This window comes from Carlito syrichta, unplaced genomic scaffold (genome assembly GCF_000164805.1).
Source record: "Carlito syrichta isolate Samal-C Ts95f unplaced genomic scaffold, Tarsius_syrichta-2.0.1 Scaffold267524, whole genome shotgun sequence".
Taxonomy (NCBI): Eukaryota; Metazoa; Chordata; class Mammalia; order Primates; family Tarsiidae; genus Carlito; species Carlito syrichta.
In genome coordinates, this window is record NW_007211620.1 from 121,334 (window position 1) to 148,968 (window position 27,635).

The window sequence follows — 27,635 nt, forward strand, 5'->3', positions numbered from 1 at the left end:
TCTCAATAGTTGTATATTTAAAAAAAAAATTGGGAGGGAATGTTCAGTGAAACCTCTACAACAAAACCATACCAAACCAAACCAAACCAACCCCCGCCCCCCCCACACACACAAAAAACCCAAAAAACTTTCTGCATTTGGCAGCTGTTTATATCTCTTTCTATTATAACTATTTAGTTTGCTTTTTTATTTTTTTCTCAAATTATATGTAGAATCAGTATGGTGTAGTAGTGTCAGATTTAGTCTGTGTTGCCAGGCTGTGTAATTTCCAGCTCTACTATAAACTAGCTGTATCTTTATGGACCAATTACTGAACTTCTCTGTGTCTCAGGTACTTCTTCTGTACAGTGAAGATCATTGTACTTAACTAATAGTTTCTGGCACATGAGTCATGGTCTCACTCTGTTGCCTAGGCTGGAGTATGGTGGCAGGATCATGGCTCACCACAGCCTTGACCTTATGGGCTCAGATGATCCACTTCAACAGCTCAAGTAGCTAGGACTACAGGCATGTGCCACCACACCCAGCTAATTTTCTGATTTATTGTAGGGACGAGGTCTCACTATGTGGCCCATGCTAATCTTGAACTCCTGGGCTCAAGCAATTTTCCTGCCTCAGCCTCCCATAGTGCTGAGATTACAGGCATGAGTCACCACTCCTGGCTACTTTTCATGTTTTAAAAAGTTTATTAAGGAATAATTTGCAGTGTAACTTAAAATGCAGCATAATTTACCCTTTATAATATACAATTCTATGAGTTTTGACAAGTGCTACAGTTACATAATGACCACCATGATCAAACTGCAGAACATTCCTATCATCTTCACTTATTCCATTATATTTTTTATAGGCAATCATTTCCCTCATTCTTACCCCCTGGCAATCACCGATCTCTCATTTGATTCTATACTTTTGCTTTTACAGAACATCATATGAACAGAATCACTGGAATCATGTAGTGTGTAGACTCTTGAATTTGGCTTCTTTCACTTAGCACAAGGATTGATAGACTCTTCTGTAAAGAGCCAGAGAGTAAATGTCTTAGGCCTGCAGGCCATACAGTTTCTGTTGCAGCTACTCAACTCTGCTGTTGCAGTCATGGCAAATCCATGAATGATTGGGTGTGACTGTGTTCCATTAAAACTTTGTTAACAAAAGATAGGTGGCAGCCAGATTTAGGCTAGAGACCCTAATTTGCTGATCCCTGATTTAGCATAATGCATTTGAGATTCATTCATGTTATATATATCAATAGTTCTTTTTTATTGCCAATTATTATTCCATTGCACAGATGTATCACAGTTTGTTTAGTCATTCACCAAGTGAAGGACTTCTGAGTGTTTTCCGGTAGGGCAACTATGAATAGAGCCATTATAAAAATTTGCCTGTAGGTTTCTGTGTGAACACTGCTGTTCATTTCTTTTAGGTAATTATCTAGGAGGAGGATTGCTGGGTTATATGCGAAGTGTTATTTATCTTTAAAAGATACTTCTTAACTGTTTTCCAAAATAGTTGTATCATTTTGCCTTTCCACCAACATTTGTGTTCCAATTGTGTTGCATCCTCACTAGCCTTTGGTGGTTTTTTTTTTTTTTTTTTTTTTAATTGTAGCCACTGTAAAAGACTATGAAGAGTCTTAAAAACCAGAGTAAAGATAAAGTAACTGAAAACTCTTGAAGGGTTTTATACAATGAAATGACATTGTTTGGGTTTTCAAATAATTACCCTACCTGCAGTGTTGAGAATGATTTGGAAGGAGGCAGGATAAATGTGTGAAGACCTTTGGGAAGATATCACATTAGAATAGGGAAGAGGGAAGTTACCTTGATTTTAGTAGGTGACAGTGAAAATGGGGTGACTAGATGTGAGACTTTTTTAGAGGTAGAATTGATAGTGCTCAGTGATTGATCAGATATGGTATTTAAGAGAGTGGGAACTATCAAGAATGCTTTCAAAATTTCTGGTACCAGCAACTACATGTATAGTGGCACTCTTATTGAGATGAGGAGCATTAACAGCGAAAGGTTTGGGGAGTTGAAGTCATCAGATCAACTTTGAGATATATGCGAGACAACCAAGTAGGCACTTAGATATCTTGCTTCCAGAATGAGGCAACAACATTGGAAGTTATTGTGGTGTAAAGGATATTTGATGATATGGGGTAGATGAGATTCTTTAGAGAGAAAGAGTTCTTAGTGATCTTAGAAGAGTGCATAGGGCAGACCTAAGAGGAAATTTGGTGTTTAATATTGGGCAGTGGAGGGACATCTAAAGGAAACTAAGAGTGAGTGATTCTTCAAAGAGGCGGGGGGAGGGGGGGAGAGAGAGAGAGAGAGAGAGAGAGAGAGAGAGAGAGAGAGAGAGATATCTTTGAGATGCCCATAACGTGTACTGGATTTGTTAGCATAGTGGACATTCATTAGTTTTGGTGGAGATGGTGGTGATGAGATGTATGTGAAAATCCAGATTAGAGTGAGTTTGAGGAGTAAGGAATACAAGGAATAGTGAAAGCAAGGGTTTACAAATTTTTCAAGAATTTGTAGAGTAGTTGTGAGAAATATATATAAGAGGTATTTTTTATTGTTTGTCAAGAAGAGACAGGTTAGGGCTTGCTGGTGAGAAGGGTAAGGAAGGGGGTGAAGACAGGAGAAGGAAGTGGTGTTGCCAGTAGGTTGAGATCCTTACAAGCGGTATTGAAGCCCATCAGATCTATTGTACTTGCTGAAGGAGAAACCCAAGCAGTTGAATTTAATAGTCACAGAGTAGAATAGGGACTTTCGGTATTACTAATGAACTATATCATAATATGATCTTTAAGCTTATTTCTCAAGTATTTCTAGAAATCTTACCGTGCAGAAAATGTCAGCAATTCTTTTGATGTGTGAAAATGCTCTGGCGGTTTAGTCACTTGTCAGTCTCATGTCCAACTCCTACCCATCTGTCATGGCACAGTTGAAACCCTCAAAGGAAAGGCTCTCCCTCCCATAGTCTGGTGTTTTTTCTTTCCCCTCTAGTTTGGCATTTGTTCTTTTTACATAGTTGTTATATATGCATATATTGTATATATGTGCATATATATATGTATATTTATATACACATATATAAATAAATATATAAATATATTATATTTATTTCATCTTATTATTATATAATGGGAGACAAAGACCATAACTAAAACATGTTGTGTTCTCATAGTACCTAGCTGTTACATTTATTTAGCTTGTTACCTTAAATGTATGTAAAGGTAAAAATGAGGAAGTGGTTATAAGCAGATTATTAAAAGAATTTATGTGAATAATAAGATTTTTGTGGCTTGGCATCTGAATTAATAGCCTGAAAAATTATGATGCCTGGTTGTAACCTTTTGTTTTTATGATGCTTAGCAAAACATGTTTTGAAATTTCCTTACTATATGCAACTAGGGAATCAAATTATTTAATAATAACAACTCGGGTGGTACTTTGTTGTTTACCAATGACTTTAATATTACTATTCCATTTAGACTGAGGATAACCCAGAGATACAAAGATACAGAAATCACAGGGATTTTATCCCTATTTCACAAGTGAAGAGATCAGAGAGATGAGTCAAAAGTCATATTTCTGGTATATGAGTGCTAAACCCAAAGGGACTCTCTGACTGTAATCCAGGGTACTCTCAATATGTCCTATGACTTCTAGGTTTATTTTCATGGAAAGCTAGTTGACTTGATAATAATTAAATCAAAGTGTAAGGGATACTTTGGTTTATTTTGTAAGAGAATTAAAAAAATCACTTATTTTGGGTGGTCAGAACAATCTCTTGATGAGAGTTACAATTACCTCTTCTTGAACAAGTTTGTCCTAGTGGTTCACAGCTTCTTATGTGGCCCCTATAGCAGTGGGAAGAACATCACCATCGTGGATTGTGCTGATGGAAGTCACATACCATGGAATAGTACTAGAGCAACCCTGGTCAGCACTACTCAGTATACTGAGCAAACCGAGTATTAAGCATTTTGGAAAAAACAGATACCTGTTTTTCTGGGTTTTTGATTCTGACTTCTGACTTCTGGCAACTACCTTTTTAAAAAAAGTTTAGTATCATTTTTGATTTAGAATGATAAGTTACATTCTCAAAAATAACGAAACAAGGAAAGTCATTATCCTTCTTTATAATTTTGTTACTGTTAAAGTTTTCAAAAACTGAAATGGTGTGCATTAAATATATATGATCTGTAATATTTAATAAGAAATCCTTTGACTAAAACTTTTGGAAAATATTGTTCTCATTGGACATAGCTTATTTAAACTCGATAGTAACTTCTGATAAATATATTTTTTAAATTGTACTAACTTAAACTTATAGACTTCCAAACTCTAGAATACATTTTTGTTAAGATAATTGAGGAATGAAAAACATCTACTTTTAAAAAATTGTAGAAGGACATAAAGTACTTTTTCATCTTCCTTCAAACACTTAAAAATGTTATTTGAATGGATTGCTGCTACTGCATAAAACATCTCCGTGTGTTCCTCTATAAATTGCCTTAGATAAGGTATTTGAGAATTGCTATACAGTGTTGGAAATAATTGAACTTGGCTGTATATGAAACCAAAACAAGCAATCGACATATTGAATCTGAAACCAGGTGTTCCATGGCTAAATAGTTGTGACTCATGGACATAAATACCCAGAGATTTAAGGACTTTTTTTCCCTCTAAGGCAGTGGGTTTTATAACTCTGTGTAGACTATGAACTATAGTGTAGTTCTGGCATTCCTTATCTCCATTGCAAATGTCTTCTTTTAGTACAGTGTAAAATTTATTAAATTGGCATTCCAGATGAGCAACTGAAAATGATTTACTTTTACATCAGGTGAATTTGGCCTATGTTGAAGCAGCAGACTTCATTTCAGAACCTGTTAACAGGGAGCCTCCTTCCAGAGAAGCTCAGCTACTGACTTTGCAAAACACGTCTGAATTTGATTCTTGTTATTGGAGGAGGAGCAACAGGAAGTGGCTGTGCGCTAGATGCTGTTACTAGAGGTAAGTCCTGATGTGGCTGGATGTAACACAGAGAAAGGTTTCATCCTCCCTCTTCAATATAATGTATAGAGTGCACAGAATGCAGTCTACTCTAGTGGAGTTATATTTCTGTTTGTTTCCTAATTCTCTATTCTCTGAAGCACCTTTGCAATTTTTGAAATACAGGCATTGTACAACTTTAAATTTAAATGTAATTTGTTTCACTTCAAAGAATTTGCTTAATACAAAACCTTATTCCTGTGAATTCATTGATTTGATGTTCTGGTTACTTTTTTTTCCTAATATATATTAAATAAAATACATTTATTAAAATAAAAACATTTTTATATCACCTCAAACACATTTATATCAGTAAAGGTAGAAAAGATTTATTAAAATGAAATAATTATTGAGATAATCTTTTTGTTCATGTATGTCTTTAAGATTATCTCTTCTAGTAAAATATGATCTGCAGTTTAGGACACTAGTTCATGTAAAAAGCTCTTGCTAACCAATAGTTATGTCTCCATCACCCTGTCTGCTATTGCAAAGAATGATGAGAAGGTCCTTAACAATGGAAACTTGACATGTAAACTAAATTTTGTTTGGAATGCCAATGCTCTTGCATAAAATATATTTAATAAAATAATAAGTTTATTTTGCCTATGAGTATTAGTATGGAATTTGTAGTCAAGGAAATCTGGGTACATATCTTTGCTTAGCTTCCTTTTCAGGTGTGTGTGTGTGTGTGTGTGTGTGTGTGTGTGTGTGTGTGTGTGTATTTGGGCAAATTACTTAATTTCTCTAAGCTTCCTTATCTTTCAAATGAGGAAAAATATCTTCTTTGAATGATTGTTGTGAGGGTTAAATGTGCTTATTACTTAGAACATCGAGAAGATACTTAGAACAGTGATTGTCACACATAGTACAAGCTTAATACATTGTATATAGATGACACTAAAGCTGCTGTTGTTAAGAAGGTAAAAGGCTTTTAGAACCAATTGTCCTGGAGAAATAATCTTTTGTGATATCCTTGGATGTATGAATTAGGCTGGGTATTAGTGCAAGGAATTTTGACTCTGGGTTATTCTGGTTTCTCTATAAACTTCAATATTTATTACATTTTTCATGTTTGAATAATTTATTACAAGGAATAATTCTTCTCAGGTCAATTAAATTACTACTATAGTCACTCTAGACTTAGTTACCTTATATACCTGGTAGGATGTATTCTCATGGAGATGAAATAAATTTAAAGAAGTCCAAGCACACAACAACAAAAGAACTTTTAAATAACTGTGATTTCACACTTAAGTTTTGGTTCATATAGACATCACAGCCTAATACCCTTTTGTCATATCTAAATAATGCTATGTTCAAAATATAAGCACAGGAAATTTACTCTGTTATCTAGTTGGCCTCAATTTTCATAGAATTTTCTGTCTCCAACCATGGAATATAATTTGAGCCAGATTATCCTTGAACATGCTAAAGAATGTGGGAGAACAGTTATAGTTTTCTCAAGATAATTGGAGTTCAGCTTTTTTCCCCCTGACCTGGAAAGGAGGGTAGAAAGAAAAGAGACATTCCCAACATAATATGAAATCTTGTTTGGGACTATGCCTCCTAGATACTAGAATTTATTTGGTGGCAACTTTCTGTGTTAAAGGGTATCATTTCTCTGGTAGGATTCAGGAACGTTTATTTATATGTATCTCCACTTCTTTTCTTTCTTTCTTTTTTTTTTTTCAAGTCGGAGTCCCACTTTGTTGCCCAGGCTGGAGTGCAGTGGCATGCTCACGGTCACTGCAGCCTCAACCTGCTGGGTTCAGGTGATCATCCCACCTCAGTCTTTCAAGTAGCTGGAACTACAGGCACATACCACCACCCCCAGCTAATTTTTTGATTTTTATTGTAGAGATGAGGTCTTGCCAAGTTGCCCAGGCTGGTCTTGAACTCAGGCAATCTTCTCACCTCGGCGTCCCAAAGTGCTAAAATAATAGGCGTGAGCCACAGTGCCTGGCCTTCCACTTATTTTCATGCTATGAAACATATAGCCATTTTTAAAATTTCAGTTCCACCAATACTCACTGAGTGCCTGTTGTATATATGACAGTATGCAAGGTCCTACATGAGAATATAAAGATGATTTATGGAGTCGGTACCTTTAGGGTGCTCACAGTTCTGTAGTGCCAGTTTACATAGATAAGATGATAGAGAGTATGTGTCTTTTAAAAGGATCATTGTGGATACATACAGTCAGGGGTAGTCATATCTAATAGAATGATCAGGAGGGGGAAAGCTGCCGATTTGGAATAGATAAAATTTTGATAGGCAAACATTGCTTTCTGAAAGTGTTCCAGTCTGAGGGAACATACAGGAGGAAATAGCATAGAACCAGTATATGTGGAAGACAGTATGTGTTTTAATTTAGAGCATGAGGCAATACAGGAGAGAACATGGGAGAAGAGTGGAAAGGCAGGCTGAATCTGGTATGCAAAGAGAAGGCCTTTGGGTATTATTGAATAGGTCTCTTTGAGCTACTGAAGTGGTTTGGTTATGAGGAATGGACTGGCAATGAGGGAGGACCAGACATGGGCATAAACTTTCAAGAGATCTGGAGAAAAAGAAAATAGAAAGGAGGTAACTTGGTGGTGTGGTAGGATATAAAGAAGGGAGGTGAGAGGCAATATATTCAAGGATTTTTTTTTCTACTTCCTTCTGGTTTTTCTTTTTTTTTATTCCCAAGATAGGAGTGATTCAACTATTTCTGTAGACTCAGAGGAAAAAATCATTTAGGGGAAGAACCTTAATATTAAGTAATAGAAGGCAAATATATGGAACAAAGTCTTGTGAAAATATAAGGAAAGGGATGTCAGACATGTTTTGGCAGGAAGGTAAGATTCTAAGACATAAAAAAGTGAGTTTGTGTAAGTATGAGGAGCTATTCTTAAGCAAACACAAAGTGAAATGTTCTACTTATAGTGAGAGTAAGGGACATTTGTGCAGAAAAGGTTTGCCATATAGAGAATGTGATAGGGAATAGGGGTTAATATGTAAATGTATTATCCATGTAGGGTGTGTGTGTGTGTGTGTGTGTGTGTGTTCAGTATTGCTGAGAGTAGAGGCAGAGATAATAAGACAGTAGTGTAGAATTCAGAATTGAGAATTAGACACAGACAAAATTGTATTATTGTTACTCTTTTGCAGTGTGATTCTTTAACCTAACAGTGTATTTAATTAATCTTTACATGCTTATAGTATTCATATTTTTAATGGCAAAATTCCATTTCATTTATTTCTATTTAATGAATTTAAGGGAGAAAATGATTGCCAGAATGTTCTTTTTAATGATTCTTTATGTTGTTTTCACATTTTTGTTTGTTTGTTTGTTTTTGCTATTTAAAATAGTACTACCCTGGGTGCTGTCTCTCATGACTATAATCCCAATACTTTGGGAGGTTGAGGCAGAAGGATTGCTAGAGGCCAGGAGTTTGAGACTAGCCTGCACAGTGTAGTGAGACCCCCACCTCTACAGAAAATAGAAAAATTAGCTGGGCATGGTGGCTCACACCTGTGGTCCTAGCTACTTGGGTGGCTGAGGCAGGAGGATTGCTTCAACCTAGGAGTTCGAGGCTACAGTGAGCAGTGATTGTACCACTGTACTTCACCCTGAGATAGAGTGAGACCCTGTCTCAAAAACAAAACAAAACAAAATAATACTGTTTGTGAGTCAAGCAGTTTTTTTGTTTGTTTGTTTGTTTGTTTTGTAGCAGATCTTACTCTGTCACCCAGGATGGAGTGCAGTGGCATGATCACAGCTTACTGCAGTCTTGACCTCTTGGGCACAGATAATGCCTCTGTTTCAGCCTCCTGAGTAGCTGGGACCACAGGCATGTGCTACTACACCTGCCTATTTTTAAAATTTTTTTGTAAAGATAACGTTTTTATGTTGCCTAGGCTGGTATCAAACTCCTAGGTTCAAGCAATCCTCTCACCTTGGCCTCCCAAAATACTAGGATTACAGGTATGAGCTATAGCACCTGGCTATTTGTGAGTCAAGTTCTGAACCAGCTCTGAAAATACAAAAGACTAGTAAGTGTGGCTTTGACCTCAAGGAGCTTACAATTTATTAAGATTTGTTGAACAAATAAAGTTTTTCTTTGGGCAGTGAAGACCATCCAGTAATGATCAGGGTATTAGCCAGTGTATTAGAGATGGTTGTGGGTGATGATATGATGATGGTGTTGATGATGATGATTTTGAATAGATAAGAGTTTCCAGACCCTGAATGTTGATTAGGTTTTTAATATTTATAATTAATAACAGCTAAGAAAATGATATACTTTTAATACCTTCAGTATATTGATTGTTGTCTTAAATAATTGTCTTATTTTATGTATACATAATTCTGATTTATAAAGATGAGCAAACCTTAGTTTGTATTTTTTTTATTATGCTAGTAGCCCTTTGAGGGTAGTGTTTATAATTAAAATGTATAAGGATATGCTGAAGGTAATCTATATTTATCCTTTTACAACAAGTCTTGATCATATCAGTAGCCCTCTGAAGTGTGAAATAATCATGGGCATTTGGTTAATGAATTGTGCATTGTTGCTGTTCATTCATGGAATTTGCTCTTTTATTATATTTGATGCTTCACTTAACAACAAATTTTGCTTTCTCTGCATTTGATATGTTTTTACCAAATTATTCCTGATTGTATCCATTAATCTTTAGTCACATTTGACAAAAATAAATTACTGTGATCTTTTAAAGTTACCAGTAATAATTAGATTTTTCAGGACATCAAAGTTTTGGGGGAGCCACTAGATGTTAAAGGGCTTGTATAAAAATGTTTGTACAAGCTTTTTGATAAAATACTATGCCCAAATGCAGTTTTGGTAATGGATAAACAAAGACTGTAGAGAGAAGAAAAAAAGTCATGGAGTCTTCACAATGAACATTTATTGGCGTTCTTACCATCTGCATTTTCTTGGGAATCAATTTCATTTGTTCCATTTGGGAATATTATTTTATAAACATAATATGCAGAATTCTCCTCACGTTCTCCTGCAGGTCTCTAGGATCAATAAAAATTGCTTCCCTGTTTAACACCTCTGTGTCCAGTTCCTGGGCAGAAGCACAGCCCTGAAGCCCAGTTGTGGGCGCTTTGCTCTTAAAGGAAGCTGGAACAAGGAGAAGCTGATAAATATATTCACTCCCTTAGGGATCTTAAAAATGTTTTTTTTTTTAGTTCTTTATATTCTTCTATGTGACTTTACCTGTACATATCCGGGATTACCTACTACAATTTTGGTTTAAAATCTGATGTTTGAAACTTAACTTTATGGCTTTAGTTCAAATTCCAGAGAAGACTGCCTCTTGCTGGAGGAAAACATTATTTGTAGTTTGCTTGTTTAAACATGTATATATACTCTTAGTTTATAAATGATATCTGGCTAGCAATTCTTGAATTTTTACTGTAATTCTTTCCAGTTTAAGGCAGTATAACGTGGTGATTAAGGACACAAGCTATGGAATTAGAATGAACAGGGGTCAAATATTGGCTTACTAGCTCTGTGACATTCAACAAATGTCTTAACCTTATAGAAAGCCTCATGTGTCTCAGACAAAAATGAAGAATAATAATAACAGTCTTCTCTATAAGTAAAGGTTTGAGAAAGGGAAGAGGTGTGTGTATTGCAGAAAGATGCAGAAAAGCAAGAGCCTTGGAGATAGTGCATTCTGTGAATTATAGGTCTTCACCCCTCCACCATGAGGGTAAGATAAAATTTCATTTCAGAAGGTAGAACTGCAGCAGGTGAAAGTTTGCTGTTTACAGGACACTCTAATTAAACCAAATTGCAATCCTTAAACTTAATCTGGACATTTATCATAATTTTAGTTAATATAGTGATTTTCTTTGGCCAGAGTCAGGGGAATGGACCTGAAAACTATGCTAAACTTTATTTGGAAATATAAGCCTATGAGACTACTAGATTAATTTTGAAAAATAATGCTGATAAGGGAGGCAGAGATCCATCAGATACTAAATATATCCTAAAGCTGCTATGATTAAAATAGTTTGGTAAAGAAATAGATTAGTGGAACAAAAGAAAAAGTTTGGAAATAAATGTAAGTATACGAAGTTTAGAATATGATAAAAGTAGCATTTTAAACTGTCATTATTTGTTACTTAATAAATGATGTTAGAGTATCCACTTCCCCCAATTTATATATGTATGTATGTGTATACATGTATATATGTATTTGTATTTACATTTTGCTTTATCATATTCCATGTGAATCAAGAATTTAACCATCAAACTATTAGAAGAAAGTGTATATACATTTTTTTAAAAATTGAGAAGGAAAGGAATTTTTAAGTACAGCACCAAAAAAGCCATAAAAGAAAAGCTAAATTTGATTTTTAAAATTATTTTTATTTGATTTGAATTTATAAAATTTGATTTCATAAAAATTAAAATATCTTTGGCAAAAATATAATAAAATAAAAATGTGAAGTTTGGAAAATATTTATAGACTGTCAAACAGACAAGGTTTGTTTCAGGTTGCTTTCAACTTTTCTATATAATTTTGTTATGTTATATCTGTGATAAATAAAATATAGCTGGATTCTTTTTATTGTTTACACTTAATAGACTATCTTTTAGTAGGTGAATTTAATTTATTTGTATTTATTTTGATTCTGTGTGCATTTATTTTGTATTTTTTACCTTTGTCTTTTTTTGCTTTGCCTCCCCCCCTTCCTTCTGTCCTTCTTATTAGATCAATTTTTTATTGCTTTGTTTCCATACTTTCAACTCTATAGATGTAGTACCATCCTCAGGACCCATCACAGAATTTTTCTGAAACAAAATGGCAGATCCTTCCCTGTGTTGATCTTGGGTACCCTGCAGACTTGCTGCTGAGCTAGCTGGCACCTTGACTGTGGTGCTGTGTCCAGATTGTATCTGTCATCCTGCTTCCTGGGCATGTCCTGGCAGATAGTTCCTAGCCCCAGACAAGAGAAACTTGTCAACCTCTTTGTGGGAGGGGTAGAATCCTTCTTTAGTCCCAGCATTCAAGTGCTCATCTGGCTTCCTTACCTTTACTTACAATCGGTAACTGTATTCCTCAGGAGCTGAGATATAGGTTGTTTATAGACCTAAAGCCCAGCAAGACAGAAACTTTTGGCCTAAACACTTTGCTCTGAGTTTTTGCTATGTTTCTGGTCCATGGAATGTTTATCTTATTCTTGAGTCAATTATGCCCTTTAAAATATATGGATATAAAACTTTCTCTATGTTTGGAGAAGAGAGCTTACAATGCCATATTGGTCAGAATTTTATTTATAGCAATATTTATAATAGTAAGAGATTGGGATTTGGCTTAATAAGTTGGGCTATATTCAGTTACTAAAAAGAGAGAGATGTATAAGTATTTACAGGGAAAATGGCTAAGATGTGTTATACATTTTGAAAAGCAAGTTGTGATGAAGCAGTGTTAAATTTGTTTTTAAAGCAAAATGGCATTCAGATTGTGTGCTTTCATTAGCATAAACTAAATTTCATTAGTTTCTGATAAAATACATTAGACAATTTTAATACTTAACATTGTTTATCCCTGGATTTTGTAACTAGGAAGTCAACAGTTTATTATTTTCACTTTTCATCTTTTTATATTGTTTGGATATTCTTTCTTTCTCTGAATGCTATTTTTATATACCAAAGTGAAAAGAGAGAGCAACAACAGCAGCTCCTTTATTTTCCGAAACTATTATTGCAATTAATGTTATATCCTACTACAGTTTTGTGACTGTAATAATCAAGTGTGTACTTGTAATAATCAAGTGTGTACACAAAATATGTTAGTGATATGTTAACACTAACTTAACATATTATCTCTAGTAATAGTTCATCCGTTTTCTGTTATAAACATAAAAATAGGTATAAAATAACCGATTCGGTATTATGCACTTTTAGAAAATGCCAGGCCAAAACATAGGATCCTGATCATGAGGATTAATAAGCCAGGATTACTTTGTGGCTTTACAGGAGTGTTATTTTTTAGAGAAATTGATCCTTCATATAAAATGTTCAGCCCTTGGGTAAGCCCCTTTTCTTATTAATGGCAATGGCTGCCTGAAATCCAAAGTTAAATGCCCAAAGCTTTTCTAAACAAAGATAAACTCACTCTTTTTTTAAAAAACCTACATTTTTTTTCTCCGTACAGTCTGTGGCTTTAATACCTATGCCTATGGTGCTAATGTACAAAGTATCTTAAGATCTGATTTGTGCAGTATTACCATGGTGCCTCTGATAGTTATTTCATAGTAATTACTCTCACCTTTCTATTTAAAAATGACATTTCTGAAAATTTATTCTAATTAAATAGAGATATGGGGAGTTTAAATGAAAATGTAATTTTATGGTACTATCTGTGATAGTGAAAAAATAACACAAATTTCAAGAATAATACATTATTGTAAATATTCAGTGTAATACTATCCACAAATTAAAAATGAAATTACAGAAAAATATTTATTGACATGGAGAAATGTTTACAATAAACAGTGTTAAATGAAAAATATTAAATATGCCATATGATCCTACTTTTGTAAAAATGTACATATGTGATTATATACATGCATAGAAAATGTGAGCGTTTAAATACCCAAATGTCAACTGTGGTTATCTCTGAGTGGTGTGATTACAGGAGAGTTTTATTTTGTTCTCTTTGCTTCTGCATTTATTATATCGAGCATGTTTTTATGCATAATAAGATAATCAGTAAAAGGTATTAAAATATACTTCTGTTCTATTTCACGTTGTGAAAGTTAAATGTCGTACCATTTTCCCCCTTAGATTGTAATTATTCATCTATATTCATCCAACTGTCTTGATCCACAAATTGGTTTTGTTGGAAATAGCTCAAGATTCTCACTCAGGTCAAAAAAGACAAAGCTATAAAGAACTGTGTTTAGTTCATACCCCTCTCTTTTCCCAGAAAATATAATTTCAATTTGCTAACAGATGGGATGAAGATAAATGGAAGGTAGATTTCAAGTTGACTTTATTCTTCTACTATAACTTATCTTGTTATTCTGCCCAAGATTTTAGTGTAATTTTACTCCAAATATTTTATTACTGTCATGAAATTCCTGAGACTAACTACTAAAAGTAATCAATAATAAAAAAAGATTAAATAATGATAATACCACTCCCAGATATTCTGGTTCGTCTCCATAGCGATAGAGCTTATGGCTTTCCATAAGAAGTCACTGCTAACAAGAAAAGAGAAAAAAACAAAAATTGTTTCTTATAACATCTTGAACTAACTTAGTGAGTTACTTTCAATGTGTAGAATCAAATTCATCCCTCCCCAGAATTTGGGGAGCTCACTCTTTTTACTCCAAAGGAAGATCTTTCTCTAGCCTCATCAAATCCATAGCAGTAAGTAGTTACTTGAATCCTGAGTACATTATTTTTGATGTCCTTCAAACATATTTTACCTAAGAATACAAAATGCTGGCAAATAACTCCCTCTTTTTCATTTCCTCGCCTTATGCTTAAAACATCAGAAATCTAAACTCTTTATTTCAGATCAGTTGTTTTTGAGGGGCAGAAAACATTTGGATTTTTGAGAGGCGAAACAGAAAAAACTTATTAGGTAATGGAACCACACAAGAATATCAGAAGTATTTTAAAAGTTGTTTGTCTTCATTGGTTAGTAGTTGGTTAGTCAGTAAAGGAATAAAGTGATGAAAAGCAGTTAGAACTTCTAATAATATCTTTATTTTTGTTATTTTCCTTTTTTACTTCTCATTCAACAAAAAATGAGAAATTTAAACTAGCATACAGCAGCAGTTGAAAATTAAACATTAGCATTTTTTTGTGGTTTGGAAAATGTTTAGTAATACTTTTAGGTTACATGGAGACTAAACTTTTAAGTTTTTGCTGTGAAAGGAGCAGTATCATTTCTTTCAGGAAATTCTGATGGGTAACTTGATGATTTGACATTGGAGATAATGGGACAAGAAACACAGCCTGGTTTGACATGCCCGTTTTAACTTTTGTTGGTATTCACTAGGGTTTCTCACATAAGTACATGTGAATAACTTTTAAAATGTCCAATACTGGAAAAAGCAGCTTTGAGAGATTTAAAGTGTTAGCTCTCACTTAAATATACTAAAATATCCTCCGGAGATGGCTTGCTAATTCCTAGAGTAGTTCCCTGCCTCACACTGTGTCAATTTGAGGAAGAAAAAAATACCCATCCTGACAACACAGCTCACAAAATTCTCTCTTCACATCACTCTCCAATACCATCTTCTGCTTTGTGGGGCTGGATTCATTACCCCACTCCTGCTAAATGGCACTGGTCCTCTAAGCGATCTCCCTCTTCTCCAGCACTTCTCCTCCAATCTCATCCCGGCCCCTCACTCCTGCAGTCAGAGAGATCTTTTCTAGATCTTTTCTAAAAATCTTAAAACACTCGAATGGTCCTCTGACAGCCAGCATAATAATATTTCTCAAAACAATATCTGAGAACTTCTAAAAGAAATTTGTTTTATTTCTTTTTTATAATGACAAAAGATATTAACAAGCATACCTTGTTTCCTCAGAATGAATACCTTGTAACTGAGTGTAAGACTCTGACTCAAAAATACATATATATTCTTATTTGTGCTTGCATGTCATTGGTACCAAATTTTATTTTTTCTAATGAAGCATTTATTTCTTAAACCGGTCCCATAAGTAAGTTCTCAGAGGCAATTTCCTTTTGAACCAATCCAGATATTACTTACTTGTGTGAAACATTGGCTCACAGGACAGTATCCAAATACGCCATTGTGGATGGAAAGTTCTTTGTGATCTGCCCTGCCCATTCCTCCCACTGGATCTCCTTCATGTTGTCTCTCATTCCCTGCACTCCAGCCCCTGTGTGATAAACAGCCCCTGAATAAGCTGGGCCACATAGAGCCTTTTCTTAAGTTTGGTCTTTGCCAGTGATAATTCTCCACTCCATCTGTCTTAAACACGTACTCCTCTATATAATCAGACTTTCCTGAAGACCGCATCTCCAGGTATAGTGAAAAATTTCTATCTTGGTTGCAATTAATCTTCACACAGGGAATTATGTCACCAATAAACTACTCCCGAAATGTCATGGCTTAAACCAGTAACACTTATTATCACCCAGCTTCATTGGGTCTGGAGTTTGGGTGAGGCTTAGCTGGATCCAGTGGCTTCAAGCCTCTTAAAGGCTACAGTGCTTTCTAATAACTCACATGGTTGTTGGACTGAGGCCTTACAACCTGTTGACTGGGGAGGGGGGTGCACCCTTAGTTACTGGATTCAACACTATGACAGTTTGCTTCGCTGGAGCTAGCAAGACAGCACTTAGCAGTCTTTCATGACCTAATCACAGCAATGACATGTTGTCACTGTGACTGAATTCTGCTCAATAGAAGAAAAGTGCTAGGTCCAGCCCAACTCAAGGGACAGCTGCGATTACTGGAAACTGCCTAAGAAGTCTGTCCATCACAGTCTGTGGGATACTTTTGGGCAGGTCCAGGTAAGGAAGCTGTGGGCAGGAGAGGGGCTGCTTCTCCTCTCTGACTTGTGTCCCTGTCTCTCATGATGTGAGCATCTTGATGCCATGACTATGATTCCAAAGTTTAAAGAAAGGTATATTTTATATAATCTGCCTATCAAATACCATTTGAAAGTCAACTCCCTCATCTGATCTTCAACTGAAGAAAAAATGATCTATTTTAGTGCTATAAGAAGAACTTTGTGTTGGACTTACTAAGAAAAGGTGATATAGCTTACCGAGACAGCACATTCTTAACAGATTTGCAAATGTAATTTTGACTATATGCAATTCTGGATTTATGTCCTGATTTTAACTTTTAACGTGAAGTAAAATAAGAGCCTTCTGTATTTTCAAATGTGGCCCCTGTTAAACTCTGCTGCACTTAGTTTTCTTGCCTCTCTTTGATCTGGGAGCTACTTGACATCCTGTTTCATACCCCATTCACTACCAGTATCAGCATTTTGGCTGTCAATTTTCTTTTTAAAATATGTACTAATATTTTTCTGAGTTTTGAATTCATTTAATACTAATTTTGCTAAAAATTGTTTGGGTTTTAATAGTTGAGGATTTTACAGAATTTTCTCTAGTATACACGCTTAAAAAGAGTGACCTGGGCCTTTGATACCTGTAATTTTTGTGTTATTTTGCTAGTTAGTTAGGGCATTAGCAGTTTTTGCCTTTGAATTAAAGTTCTCTACTTTTCTCTCCATGGTTTCTAAATATTTTGTCCTTTTGAGTCAAGGGAATTGCCCTGATTTTATGATGACATTTGGGTACGATATTTAAACTGTTAAAAGTTATAAAAACGACCCTTTGGTATTAAATGTAATAAATGGCTCTGAATTGAATACATGCACAGGTTCTCCTATGTGAACTTTGTGAGCCTAAACTGCTCCGGTTACATATTCTTATTGTAATTGGATTCTATGACATTCTCTCATTTCCCAAGAGTATGCCAGGCCATGAAAATTCCTTATGGCTTGGTGTTGATGTATACTTAGGGTCTTTTGAGGTTTTGGCTTTCATCTCTCAACCAGTGTATGATACTTGTACTGGTGGTCATCTCCAGTCCTGAAGTGGCAGGGTGGTCTCTGCAACAAACCAAAACAAAGCTAGTTTAATCCCTAAGAGATCTGTAGCAATCCTCAAATAAAGGGGGCTGGGATGACTTTTAGAACCAAACTGTCTTTGCTCAGCCTCACCTTATCAAGAATTTTTTTTTTTTTAACCCATGAATACCCTGTACTGTGTTTATTTGTACTGGCTTGTATTTCTTTGTAATTCTAAAATATTGTCTTATCAGAAGGTTTTAAATTAGACTGTAAACTCCTTATAACAGAAATTTTTCTTCTTTCCTCCTCTGTTTTGATATCTTGGATATCTTTTCTTATTTTATATCCACCATGACACCACCTAGACATATTTCTCAGTAGAAGTCAGCACAGAGAAAAGAAAGAGGTCTGGTCTAGATTTATTGATGATGCATGCATTAGAGTGGATCAGAGATGAGGGACTGGGACCTGTCTGGACTCTTGTATTGAGGGATGTACTTGAGTTCCAGAAGGCTTCATAACAACACTCAGTTAACTCTACATGGGTAGAATTGGGTGCCAGGCTCTCCTTTGCCCCTTTAAATGCACCAGAGTAAGTTACTGCCATGAAATTGTAATGTAATATTTTCTAGTTGTGATTCATTCACAGTTTATTATGCTTCTAGTTCTGGTTTGACTTTTCCCCCAGGAAGAGCCTAAAATCTCTTCATTATAATATAGACAGTGTACTGCACTTTGAATACAAATTTATCCATGTTCAGAGTAATTTTTCTTGTGATTGTCTCTACCCTGGAGAAGTGCCTTTAATGAATTACATACAAATTGTGTAATTTAAGAAGTTAATTTGGCTTTCTGGTTACACAGGACTAAAAACAGCCCTTGTAGAAAGAGATGATTTCTCATCAGGGACCAGCAGCAGAAGCACTAAATTGATCCATGGTGGTGTGAGATATCTTCAGAAGGCCATCATGAAGTTGGATATTGAGCAGGTAATTGTGTATGCTGGTTGTTAAACAAAAATTGCGACTATGCTTTTTTCTACCCAATTAAGTCAGGTGTTTTTTTTTTTTTATGGCTTTTAACATTTCTTCCTGTTGGAAATACCTATTTAGTGTATTCTGCTGGAATATCTTTCAGGAGAGGTGTGTCAGTTCTTTCCTGTTGTATTATGTTTATGGGTAATCAGGGGCTTTTTCTACACAGGCATGTCAAAGTAGCAGATTTACAAAATCACTTTTGGATGTGTTGCCTTTTAACAATTGTGATTGGGTTTTTGCCAGTGGCCACCAAATTGCTACTTCGCAAGCAGTTTCAGGGGAGTGTTGTAATGTAGGGGGAGTGCCAAATTGATCCTCTTAACTGCAAGTGCAATCATAACTCATATTGTCACTGACATATTCTTAAGGAAAAGATGATCTGAGTCATGCTTTTCTTGTGTCACACGTTATTGTGTCCAGCCTGCCACCATTTGAAAACTGCCAAAGCAGTGCGGAAGATGACATTTCCCAGAGGGTAAAAAAAAAAAAGTCAGCTGAACTCCCTATCTGCTTTTCGTACATGAAAAACACAGCAGCACTGACTTGACATTGTCAAGTTTTGAATCTGTCCCCTTTTTTTCTTGACAAGTCAGTTTTGAATCTGTCCCCTTTTCTCATGTTTCTCTTCGGCATCATGATGGATGCAAAGAAAACAGTATAGGGTTTAGAATCAGCTAACCTGTGATATGTTCTGGCTTATTTACTCAACATCTATGAGCCTCAGTTTTCTTATTAGTAAAATTAGTATAATAATAGCAATGCTGGCTCTTTAGGCAGGCATAATGAAGGCCACAGCAGTTAAGACAAAAGCCTTTTTATAATCTGTAAAATACTGTGCAATTGTTAAGTAGCATTATTGCTTGGTTCAGTGAAGGCAAGATGGAAACTTTTAGCATGATTTGAACAATCTGTTGTCTCTTACACAGAGAAAATATTATGGGGAACTGAGAAAGGGAAACAATACAGAGGATGCAAGATAAATGGCTTCAATAATATTGTAACTCAAGTCAGGAAAATATCTTACACCTGGGAGCTTTGACAGCATGTTTTTCTCCTATGCAAATACAGTTAAGGTTTCTAAAATATCTTTGAGGATGACAGCATGATGTATTATTAGAAATTTGATTGGGAGGGAACTATCTTCATTCAGAGGTAGAAGGTTTCTGTGTATCAATCAGTTGGCAGGGTGTCTATTTGCCATTTGAAAATATTATGATCTGTTACTGCCAAACTAATTTTCTCTGTTTTGCCTTTCAGTATAGGATGGTAAAAGAAGCCCTTCATGAGCGTGCCAACCTACTAGAAATTGCTCCTCATTTGTCAGCTCCGTTGCCTATAATGCTTCCAGTCTATAAGTACGCCTTTTGATATCACCTGTATGCTATTTGCTTATTGGAAGTCAATGGAACAACAATTTTAATGGAAATAATTCCTCAATGTATATTTCTTAATGTGGTTTTAACTGGTTCTAATTTTTAATCCTTTTCAATTTAAGTGTGGCTTTTCTTAAACTACTCTCTACTGACTCACCTCTAAGGACCAGACCTTGAAGGCAAGGAAGTTGTATTCTGTATTTATAATTATTAGTTTCTTACTTCTGGCTGGGTATGGTGGCCCATGCCTGTAATCCTAAAGCTTTGAGAGGCTGAGGCGGTAGGATCACTTGAGCCCAGGAGTTGGAGACTAACTTGGGCAATATAACAAGACTCTTATCTCTACAAAATTTAAAAAAAAATATTAGAGGGTTGTGTGTAGAATATAAAATGCAGAGCCAAAAATATCCTGCTGCAAAATCTAAATGTACTATGTAACTAACGCGAAACCCAAACCATTTTGAGTGATGTTAGGTGTCTGAGTTATCCAAAACTGAAATTTACTTAGGAGGCATCAGATTATAAATGATAAAACCCAATTTTCCTAATGTTGTTAAAGCTACGCATGAACTTGCCTTAAATTGAAATACAAGTAATATGAAAAAGTGGATTACATAACTTTTTTAACCACATGAGTGAAACATTTTATAGTTTTGTCCCTCTTTTGTTATAGATTGCTTAGAATTTCTTAAACCAGTGATTCTTAATCATGGTTGCACATTTCAGTCATCCTGTCCTCCACTTGAGTCTAGTTAAATCAGTTCCTGGACATATAAGGCCTAGGCATCAGTGTTTATTTTTAACCTTCCCTGGAGAATTCTAATATGCAGCCAGATTGAGAACCACTTCCTTAGAGAGGATTCATTTAAACTCTTATTGATTTACTAACTTACAGACTTCAACTGGGTTGGTGTCAAAAACAGTTATGTAGGTCTGTCTCTTTTGCAGTTCACTTCTAGGTATGCATTGTTTTTCTTAAATGAAAAGTATCTTCTGATTTGAGATGACAGCCTATAATGTACTCTTTCTAAAGAACCTTTCCCCCTATTTATGCTGTAGGTGGTGGCAGTTACCCTACTACTGGGTCGGAATTAAATTATATGATCTGGTCGCGGGAAGTAATTGCCTGAAAAGCAGCTATGTCCTTAGCAAATCAAGAGCCCTTGAACATTTCCCAATGCTTCAGAAGGACAAACTGGTGGGAGCAATTGTCTACTATGATGGTATGTGATTTATTTTTTTTTACAAGACACTTTTCTCTTACTCATGGCTCTTTAGTATATTCTTAATGAGATAGTTTTGCTTCCTTACTTTGAATGCTGATCTTACACAACACACAAACGCGCATGCATACACATACACTCGCTGTTTTTTCTAATATTGGTTGAAAAACTTCCCTGAATGTTTTGCCTTTAATATTGTTTGTTTTACATATTCCATTTCTTCTTTGATTTCTACTTTGCGTCTCATGGTTGGTTTGGTACATTTCTCACCATTATGAGAAATGGTCTCTACCTTCATGCCATTTAATTTATGGGTTTGCTAGTGAATACTTGCCTTATGAATATATTATAATGTTGAAGGCAGCTGAGGATCTGTTAGGTTTTCTAGATGAAACCTCTATTTTCAAGGGGTTATAAACCTAGGGAAAAATGCCCTGTAGGCTGAAATTGACATGTTTGTATTTTGCACAGGACATAATTTTTGAACGTATAATTTATGTGATGAAGGTGGATGAGCATTGCATCTGTTAAACCAAGCCCTCAGTTGTTATTTCTTATTTCATTATTGTTAGACATTTTCTAACAGTGACATTACCTACTGTATGTTTACCATGTGTTCAATGTTCTTTCTCTCTCGTTTATTTTTGCATGTGTACAATATAATTTTGTACATTTTTATTTGAAGGACATAAATATATCTCCAGATAGACTACAAAACAGCAAAGCCATTTGTGAAATTTTACTAGTATTTTTAACGAGTGTAAGAGATTAAAATATAGTTCAAGGATGTTCATTTTTGGGGAAATTGCTTGATACAGATCATTGTACATGTTCAAAAAGTCTTAGAAATTTTACAATCCAAAGGACAGCTTAGGCTCTGTGTCTCAGTGAGCCCTCCCACTCTCCTCATTATATAGTCTTTTCTATTTAGTGTTAGATATCTAAACTCTTAGCAAGAATAATTGTTTTTTGTTGATGTTTTGTTTTGTTTTTCAGTAGACTTTGATATTTATACTTCATATTATGGGATGTCCTCAAGGCTATCCTTGTGGGTTTTTTCCCTTCTTTTCAGTGTTACATTTCTGAATCAATTCAGTGCTCTGTCAGGCTTTTATACATAAATGCAAAAAATATGTGTACAGTGGGGGTAAGAAGGACCAAACTCAAGAAAATGTCCTAGGAACAACAATATTAGAAAAATGTTAAGGGTCTTAGGCAAACATTAAAAGCTAGAAAATTCACACTTTGCAGTGCCTTACAGCCTCTGAACACCACAGGGGGGCCACTTAACTACGTTTTTGGTGCCCTTGATTGAACCTACATGTTAAAGGACAACCTTAACTGTGAATTTGCTTTCTCTGCATCAGACCCTTAATGTTAATCCATTGTAGTTTATTGGGTGATTATAGTAAAGAGGTTTTTTGGACCAGGGAGGAGTAAGAAGGCATTCTGCAAATAGCATCCAGCCTATGCTGACATGGAAATGTTCATGGCATTTGCCTCTTATTACTAATCCCTCCCACACAAACCCTCTCAGATACTCATTTTCTATACTATGCACTGTACTGGACCCTTACTAATTTTGTTTACTGGCTTGTGCATATCTGAATCTTCTTAACAGAAGTGTTAGTGAGTATCATATCTGAATTTGTGACATCCTATCTTATGCTGGTTTGGTATTGTTATGAATTGTAGATTCTTCTTGGTTCTACATGGAGAAACCAGGGGAAACCTAAGTTATGTGATGCGAAGAAATTTTTCTATTCGAATCAAGGGGAAAAGACCTCTTTAATTTAGAATTGATCTTCATAGCTTGTTATAGGTTATAAGATTACAAGTTTAACAGATTATTGATACAGTTTAAAATTATCATTTAAAATAATTTCAAATTGCTATTTGGGAATTGGTTGTAAAATCTCAAGTCTTGAACCAAAGGAGTAAAAATAATTGTATTTTACTCATTTGAAATAAGGTTTTTGGCCTTGTTCTGAAATGACACAGGTGCACCTATATTCTACTTGAGGAGAAGCATAACAAACATGTGAAACAGTGTAGTTCTCTATTTTCACAACTGTAGCATATATGGGGCAACTCTTGTTTTACCTAATATGGTGTGATGCTCAAATTGAACATTGACATGGAAAAAAAGTAGAGAGGAACAGGGAGGTAAAAGGATTAAATGCAGTAAATGCATGTTCCAAAGAAGGAAGGAATGCCTTACACCTTGACTGGAAGAATATTACAGTGTCAGCCTGCTATCAAAGTATTTCAGAGAGGAAAAGAGTACCCTTGTGAACATTTACCATTACAAACCCAGGTCTAAACTTGTAACTTATAAGATAAATTTTTCTTAACAAAAAAAAAATATACTCTTCTTCATAAGTAACTATTCTGAGACTATAATAAGTCACCCAAATGATTTAAAGATGAATTTGGGCTCCTTGAAATAATTTTTTTGATTTGCTTAAACAATGATAGATTGAGGTGAGAGAAACATAACATAAGATAACCATTTTAAGGTGAGCAAAAATAACAATTTTTATAACTTCACTTAGGGAGAATGAAGAAAAGGTTGCATAAGTAATCAAATGAACTTTTAATGCTACAAGTTTTCCTAGCTCAAAACTTTTGTTAATAATACATTAAACAGTTACATCAGCACCAGTGAAAAGTGAAATATAATAACGTAAAAATATAGTGGGACACACTAGTAAACATTGCTGTTAACTTGAACCAGGGGCTGAGAAGACCTTTTTAAAGTCTTTCAACACAGAGATGTTAGGTCTTTGAAAACAAAATATACAAAATTTAAATGTTTTCTTTAAATTTCTCATAAGCAGAGTTCATCCTTAGTAAATTCTGATGGCCATTGCATAGGCTGAGGGAAAAAATCTATTCCTTCACAAAAGTCCATAAAGGTTATAAAACAAATTCCATATACTTTCTGGTGGAGTAATTACAGTGGCTATTCTGTGCATGGCATTAAGTGTGATCCGTTGTCATATTTTATTGTTAACTGCTGAAAAGCACACATATATGGAGAAATAACTATTATCTTTTTAAATGCAGACAAAATAAATGTCAAATTTCTCAAAATTCACATGAAATGAAAGTTGGAATAGGAAGTAATATACCAGGTTTTTCCTCTAGTTAGAGAAAACATGCAGTCAACTCACTAGTTTTTGACAGAGATTTGTTTTAGTGTTTTCTAACTCACCCTTTGCCATCTCCTAGCAGAGACCTACTAGATGGACCCATGGCCATTCCGCTGATAAGGACATTATGAGACAGAGAGAGCAGTGACCAGGCCATCTCTCCTGAGTCAGAAGGAAGTGTTTAAGTAGTGATATGCTTGGATGACTTGGCAGGCTGTGAGATTATGCAAACCAGCTGCCAGGGGTGGCCAGTTTTCTTAGGAATTTATTTTTTCTTTCTCTGTCAACTTCAGTCTTCCAGTTCCCTTGGTGCTATTCTAGTTGGATTCTAGTCATCCAATCTAGTTCATCTCTAGAAAATGAGATAAAATTAAAAATCATTAAATATTTAAATCCACTAAATAACCCCTTTAAATTCTATAAGATAAAACTAGAGAACAAAAATTATGGCTAAATTTTCCTTTCTGTGAGTCAAGTCATTGAGAGAGATGTCTTATTTCATATTTGATGATCCCTCTAAGTATTCCTTATGCACATATGAAAATAGCAACCTACAAGAAATTACATTGGCTTTCCTAATGTAAATAAAAGTTGGTTATATCTGTGTTTCAAAGGGGGAATTAAAGCCCAGGTTTCACTGGAATATTCATTTTTATTCCAATCTAAAACTCACAGCACACAAATAGATGAATTCAGCTCGTGAGAGAGCAAAGGCAATTTAATCTCTGGCTCCCCTGAGGTAAATGTAGTTCACGGTCCTGCCCCCACCCCAACCTCAGCTATAATCCCTGGCTCCTGGAGGTAAAAATGCACTGAAGTGAGGAAAATTCTGCAGCAGGATATAATGATCCAAAATGACAGGGACAATAATGACAATGAATTTCATGTCTCCCAGTCATGAGCTGGAGATGCTTGACTAGGCTGACTTATACAATTAAATTGTTACAGGTGCAGCAGGAGATGCAGTTAGCTGTATGCTTTGGGGAACGATGCCCCTGGCTAAAGGCATATTGTGGAATCCAGACTCTTTTGTTAGAAACAAGCTATTACTCCTCTAGGCATGCACCCGCAATTGTACACTTTAATAAAAGAAAGCCTGGGTTAAAGACAAGTCTTTTAAGGTGTTGATTTTATCTACTATGAAAGCTAAAAAAAAAAAAAAAGAAAAGAAAAAAATCAATTACCCAATACCTCAAAGGTGATTTTTTTGGTCTTATGTTTTTTGTTTGTTTATTGAGTTCTTGGAACATAAATAAAATTTAAAGATGTTACCTTTAATCCTCATTTATGCTATTTGTGTACAGAGTTGTTAAACTATTAGCTACTTTAAATCAGACAGATACATTAATTTCTTCAGCCTAATAGAAATAGGTTGAATAGATAATTGAACAATGTAGATTTATAAACAAAATAGCAGTGCCATTATGCAAGTTTGGGCTACTTTAGTGCAATTCTTCTTGTAAATTGGAATGATAATCTCCAAAGTGGTGTGTGCGTAGGACCATCCACTGGGGTGTAAGAAGAACACATTAGAACTTCTACTTAGATGTATTGTTTTAAAAATCAAATTCCTTGTAATCTTTTTTTTGATAGATGACATCAATGTCTACAATATATAAGAACAGTAGTACATACATATGTGTACTTTGTATAAATAAATGTACATGTTAAAGATAGATGTTGACATTTACTTTACTTTTAGAATATTTAATTCAATTTTTCCTTTTGGGGCCATTGGGTTAGTAATTCATCATCATTTTATATCTTTGGTAATTGGAAAATTTAAATGTTTTCCAGATAGATATGTGTTTAGTGAGAGGAACCATTCCTCTGGAAGAATAAACAACCAAATCCTTTTCTTTTACCAAGGTCTAATATCTGTGAATTCTGAGTGAGGTGGCTAAAAACAAACAAGCAAAAAACTATTGGGTAAGAGAGAGTGTTATCTTGGGGACCTCAATGTTATCAAAATTTTACACGATACAGTAAAACTTTTTTATTTCATAATTTTATTTTATTTTATTTTTTTGAGTTGGAGTCTCACTCTGTTGCCCAGACTGTAGTGCAGTGGCAAGCTCCTGGCCACCGCAGCCTCGACTTGCTGGACTCTGGTGATCCTTCCGCCTCAGGCTTCCAAGTAGAGGGAACTACAGGAGTGTGCCACCACGCCCGGCTAATTTTTGATTTATTGTGGAGATGAGGTCTCACCAAATTGCCCGGGTGGGTCTCGAACCCGCAGGCTCAGGCAATTCACTCGCCTCAGCCTCCCAAAGTGCTGGGATTACAGGCTGAGCCACCGAGCCCAGCCTGTTTTATAATTTTAATTTGTGTCTTAACATAAAAATATAATAAGTTTATTTAAAATATAATGTTCTATTTGCTAACAATTTCTAAGGCTCCAGCCCCTTTCAGATCCTTATTATTGTACAACCAAGCTTTAAAATTATGTAAATATTCATACATACAAAAGAAAAGTACAACACATATATAAGTTGTAAAGCTTAATTGTAAAGATCCTGGAATCCACAACTGACCTTTAAACCTAGACTATAACTGATACATTGAAGCCATTTGTAACTACTCCCCATTTCATTCTTCTCCCTCTTCCCTAGAAATAGCTGCTATTCTAAATTTTATTTTTAGGGTTCCCTGTCTTTTAAAAAATCTTATCAGATGCACATGTATTTTAAAATAATCTATTGTTCAGTTTTGTTTTTAAACCTTGTAAAAAGTGTTATATATGATGTATTTGTTAATATAAACACTTTGGAGAACAGTTGGACATGCCTAGTAAAGTTGAGCATGCATGCATGTACCTGTGCTCCAGTAATCAAATCCAGATTTTATTACTAAGTAGGTACTCTTTCATGTGACTACCAGGATGTATGTGCAAAAAGTTCATCAGAGCATTGGGGATAATTTCAAAAAGGAAAATAACACAAATAAACATCAAGAGACAAATGAATAAATAACTTATGACCTCATCACATAATGGAATAAACATAGCATTGAAAGTATGTGAACTATAAGTGGAACTATACATATGAGTCCTAGAAAAATATTGAAAATGACATGATAAATTGCCTCACAATTGCGAGCATCACAGTTATATTAGAAAACCACTTTCCAAGGTATTGTTGTGTAGCTGAAACAATCAGTGGTATGAAAGTAGATGATTTGGGTTT

At 35.0% G+C, this 27,635-nt stretch overlaps 1 protein-coding gene across 1 annotated transcript in view; it reads left to right on the forward strand.

The window, feature by feature from the left end:
- GPD2 (glycerol-3-phosphate dehydrogenase 2) overlaps positions 1-27,635 on the forward strand; it is a 152,970-nt gene that overhangs the window by 59,360 nt on the left and 65,975 nt on the right. Inside the window, 5 exon segments of the mRNA XM_008052218.2 lie at positions 4,858-4,967; positions 4,969-5,027; positions 18,527-18,651; positions 19,957-20,054; positions 21,132-21,295. Of these exon segments, the coding sequence (XP_008050409.1) occupies positions 4,858-4,967; positions 4,969-5,027; positions 18,527-18,651; positions 19,957-20,054; positions 21,132-21,295 (556 nt within the window).